This window comes from Vigna unguiculata, chromosome 10, assembly GCF_037176805.1.
Source record: "Vigna unguiculata cultivar grain cowpea cultivar isolate G323 ecotype 2 chromosome 10, ASM3717680v1, whole genome shotgun sequence".
Classification (NCBI taxonomy): domain Eukaryota; kingdom Viridiplantae; phylum Streptophyta; class Magnoliopsida; order Fabales; family Fabaceae; genus Vigna; species Vigna unguiculata.
The window spans coordinates 45,248,550-45,253,356 of record NC_140801.1 but is presented as its reverse complement, the minus strand read 5'-3'; the positions used below and the strand labels follow the sequence as shown (position 1 = coordinate 45,253,356).

The following is a 4,807-nucleotide window of genomic DNA, read 5'->3' as shown; positions in this document are numbered from 1 at the left end:
ATTGAGAAAAATAATAAATTTTTTTTCATATGAAGTATTATCTACGACATTTAGTGTAGACAATAAATATCGTTTAAAAAAATATAAAAATTATTTAAGAAAATGTTATTTGCAAGATAATTTCGTATGCAATCTTATGTAATTTATTTTTTTATTAAAAATATGTTTTTAGTATATAGTTTATTGTAAAACATCGTTCAGTCGTTCATCCCCTCACTTTGTTCATCTCCTTCCTTTGATGGTCGCTGTTCAATATCTCTCTCATTGCTCACTGATGCTCATTCTTGTTAATCCTGCTCATCGAACGTCTCACTACAAGTTGTTGATCAGAAGCTCACTGTGGTGTTCGTCCCAGGCTGATGCTCACACTTGTGCGAACGATTGTGTGAACTATAGTGCGAACGATAGTAGTGTGAACGATTGACGCTCACGCTCACGTTCCCAAGTTGACGCTCACACTCTATATCTCGACCCAGCTCGCGAGTGTTTGAACGCCATTTTTCGTGAGGAAAGCAGAGATCGAACCCAATTCGAGGCTGTGCGAATGAGGTTTACAGAGTGGGTTTTTTTTTTCAGAAAGAAGAAATTGGGGTTTTTTCCAAGTAAGTGAATGATTTAGGGTTTTAGATTTTACATTTTTTTGGACAATTTTATTCGATCTTCCACTTTTTCAATGTTAATCTTAGTAACAATTTAATTTTAATGTAGGGTCTGTTTTATGAAAAAACCAATAATTGCTATGCTGAATCCACCTCTTTGGAGACTCTCTTTACAGCTACTCCTTGTTTTCCAATAGCCCCTTATACATAGTTCCAAATCCACCTTGTCCAAGCTTGTTTTCAAGGCTGAATCCATAAGTTGCTTTCGTGAGATCCCTTAGCCTAAACTTTTTCGGAGCCATAGAGGAGTATTGAATCTGTTGTATGGAGTTGATGTTGTTTATGTTGATGCCGACATGATTGTCAGGGGCATCTTCTGTGAAATTGTGTCCTGTGTCAAACTCCACTACTATAGGATAGCAGCCTGTGAAGTTCCATTGGAAGTAGCATTTACAATGCCAAGCCATTGTCTATCACTGTTTTGTGGGACAGTCCTATCTGAAGTTAAGATAAAGGCCAAGCCTTCACCACCAAGGGTAGTTTCTGGAGTTGTGTTGAGCACAAAAGTGGTGTTGAAGGAACCAATAATTGAATAAGAAAGAAAAGAAAGATTTTATTAAGAAGAACAGAACAAGAAATAGGAGAGAAATATCGTCCAAAGATTTCCTCTTTACGAATGATTTTTCGTTTCAAAAAGAGTCAATGCTCAATCTACAAATGAACATATATCCATCCACGTTTCCCTTTACTTCCTCCTATATATTTAACTCATTAACTCCCCCTTGCCCATGACTTAGATGCTGCCCCTTTTAATAATTCTAGGAAGTTTGAACTTTAATCCTTCCTAAAGTGCACTATTTAGAATTTAAATTTTGGATAACTTCTTCGTTTTGTACCAACATATCAATGTTATGACTGCAGTTTGAGTAGTGAGGAAAAGGAAAAACATAATGGTATACCGTTTCAGTTTTACAAGATATATTTGTTCTGTCAGGTTGAAGTTACAAGATATACATGATACTAATTGATCCTGATTACCAAAGATAATTACTGACACTTCTTTTGACATTTTATTCCTTTGAACTTGTTATCCATCATGAAAAAAATGAACCTACTCCTTTTAGCTGATATTTTTTTGCTTTTTATGATTTTATGTTGAAACAGGTTGGTCGAATGACATTGGTGGGCTGTTGGCTCTTGGGTATACTGTTGTGGTTAGTTATAAGCGTGCATCGACAACTGTCAATAATGGCAAGGTTACCATCTCTTTTGAGACCATTGATGTTCTTGGTGAGACATTTATATGGTGATGAGAGGAACTCATAGAAATGTATAGTTTTTTCTGATCCCATTAGACATGTTCTATGTAAGATGCGATCGTTTTGAGGACTCACCAGTCACCATGTATTTTATGTAAAGCATCTTATTGTAGATTTCATTATACTTATTGTTGTTTCTTTTTTTTTTTTTTTACGAAGGGTCTAGTCATAGTAGTATAAATAAGGGTTAATTCTTATATCATATTTAAAATACCTTATTTTCTCATTTTTGAGGATTTTTTATCCTTGCACTGTGAACTCTTTTTTTGTTTTTACAGTTTCTTATATGAAAGACTTTCCATGGTTTCTTCCATTTTGTTAAATAGAATTTTTTTTTTATACTTTCTGCTCAGTCTGATTAAGCCTTGTCTGGTTGATAATATGGTGAGTTACTTATCTGAAAAATTGAAAAAAAAATCTCAGACTGTTGGAACGGAAGCATCAAGGATGGGTATTGATGAACCTTGGATTACCAAATCATATCTGGAAATGATTCTGGAGAGAAAAGGTAGGGATTGGGATGCTCTCCCTTTAATATAGTTTATGCACATTTAGTTAATTCAGTTGTTTTCCTTACAAGTGATGATAACTGGTACAACATGAAAAATATTGTGTTTTGAAGAGTGTGAGGACAACATATGGCCAATTACCTTCATGACTACTTGAATTGTTTATTTCCAGTAGATTATCTTAATTTTCTAGACTAGTGCAAAGATAAGAACATTTGTACACATATTTAATCTTTTTTTAAAACAGTTCAATATAATTAATTTGACAAGAGGCTATGAAAGAAGCAAATATTGTGCAGTGAGTGGTTTAGAGAGTTGTCAAAGCATGAAGGGGTCCAATAAAATGTGGAGAGCAGAAAGGGATATTTGCTATGTTGTAGTTATAGATTTAAATTATAGATATATTATAGTTATAGATTACAAATTGGAGAGAAGTTGCATTTACTTGTATTCAACTTCTCACTTCCATTTGTAGGTGTACCTCGTCTTAGTACTCCACCACTTGTGTCTAATACTACTGAGGCTGGTAGTCAAGAAACAACGATCATTGCCCCAAAACCAATACGCGTTACTCCTGATGTTGTTACTGGGCCTGAGGATTTACCTCAGCCATGGACTCGATCACCAACAAAATCTAAAATGGAACCTGTTGTGGCTGCATGGCATTTCATATCTTCAGATTCCTCCCAGCCTGACAATTCAGTCCTAGGTATTTTTCCTTGAATTGGAGGATGCAAATAATTTTGTAGATAATGCCTTTACTTTATGTATTTAAAAGAATGTGCACATTATATTAATTATTCAAACAACCATATTAAAGAAAATAAGAGTTTTCTTTTTATGTAAACAGTGAATCAAATGTGATCATGTCAATAGTTTCAGTATTTTGTCAAATACACATAGTTATGAAAGATTTTCTATCCATCTAAGAGTTATCTAGAGATCATACGATCCATTTGCATATATATATATATATATATATATATATATATATATATATATATATATATATATATATATATATATATATATATCGACCTCTAATTAAAATTTGCAATTAGATTATTTATTATCTCTGCTTTTTTTTCTAATTCCACAACAAATAATTAATAATAGAATAAAAATATTTAATATTCGTTGATATTGAGAACAGTACAACATCAAACAAAAAAATATTTAACGAATTAAAATAAAAATTCAGTCTACTTTTTATTTAATATGTTTAATTGGTTGAATGGGGCCACCCAGGTTAGAATAGACTAAACATTAACCCACCTTTTCGAAAATTTATTGCATGCAAGGGCTCACAAATAGACTATACATTTTTTATTATTTAAAATTTATTTAAAAACTCAAAAAAATATTTATATCTTATTGCTTAACTAATAACTCTCTCATCTGATGTTATAATTCATAATAAAGTATTACATTTGTACACTTGATGGCAACAAGGTTGTTCTTTCTAACATCTTTAAAAGTATTAAATTGGCAATTTTGTAGCAGTTTAGGTAAATTCTTAGTGTTTTTCTCACTTGTGATGCGATTATGCAGGGACAAGAAAGTGTGTGATGGATTAACAGACGAAAGCATGGAATCAATGTGTGGAAGGTCTGAAATTCAACAGTGTGACTTGTGATCTGTACATTGCAGATGCATACTTCGGGCTTCTAATGGTAGGACCAGGTGGTGGAGTGGCTAAGCAGTTAGCCACTTCTGCAGAAGGGGTTCCGTTTAGGTTCACAAATTCCTTGGACATTCACCCCAAAACCGGTGAAGTTTACTTCACAGACAGTAGCATCCTATTCCAGAGAAGCTAAATTCTGAACCCATGTTAACTTGTTAAAAATTCGAATGCTTTGTGAGTGATTACAGTGTGTTGTGCTTTGTGTGAACGAATGTGCATGTAAAAGTCATATTGAGACTTTTCTTTTGGTTACTGCTGTACTGAATAATGCTGAATCAATTTTGCTTCATCTCAGTCTCAGCATGCATTTTTAACAGTAGTAGTTCTGATAGAATCACTTATCTTGGAGAAGTTGTGCTTTTCAGGAGGTCCAAGTGGGTCTGTGAAGACTAGTTTGGCTCATAAAATGGCAAATATAATTGGTTGTGAAGTAGTTTCCCTGGGAAGCTATTATAAACAAGTAAAGGATTTTAAATATGATGACTTCAACGCACTTGATTTATCTTTGGTATCTAAAGTAAGGTAATTGAGCAGTTTAGATGCAGTTGATTGGGTCACTCTGCATGATATTGATTGATGTCACACGTTCAAACACATTACTTTTTATGAATAAAAATGGTTTTATTTCTTCTGAGGAATCAATCTTTTTTAGTAATTATTTTTACCATGATATGTTAATTTAGTGTCACTATTTTT

General features: G+C 33.1%; 1 protein-coding gene across 2 annotated transcripts; it reads left to right on the top strand.

Annotated features, from left to right (window-relative positions):
• The first annotated feature begins 217 nt into the window (after positions 1–217).
• LOC146883327 (uncharacterized) lies at positions 218–4,445 on the top strand. 2 transcript variants are annotated; one of them, XM_085668019.1, is made up of 5 exons: positions 218–602; positions 1,764–1,855; positions 2,342–2,426; positions 2,903–3,136; positions 3,979–4,445. In XM_085668019.1, exons 1-5 carry the CDS (start codon positions 545–547, stop codon positions 4,002–4,004), a joined length of 495 nt encoding a protein of 164 aa, XP_085524145.1. In that variant the 5' UTR covers positions 218–544; the 3' UTR covers positions 4,005–4,445. The 2 variants fall into 2 exon arrangements, with proteins under 2 accessions (XP_085524145.1, XP_085524146.1); XM_085668020.1 differs by having other exon boundaries at positions 1,764–1,889.
• Positions 4,446–4,807: the final 362 nt, after the last annotated feature.

Excerpts from the sequence above, each read along its gene's own strand:
- LOC146883327 (XM_085668019.1), top strand. The coding sequence starts at position 545 with ATGAGGTTTACAGAGTGGGTTTTTTTTTTCAGAAAGAAGAAATTGGGG. Across the intron at positions 603-1,763 it reads GAAATTGGGGTTTTTTCCAA|GTTGGTCGAATGACATTGGT; the intron begins GTAAGTGAATGA and ends ATGTTGAAACAG. Across the intron at positions 1,856-2,341 it reads CAACTGTCAATAATGGCAAG|ACTGTTGGAACGGAAGCATC; the intron begins GTTACCATCTCT and ends AAAAAATCTCAG.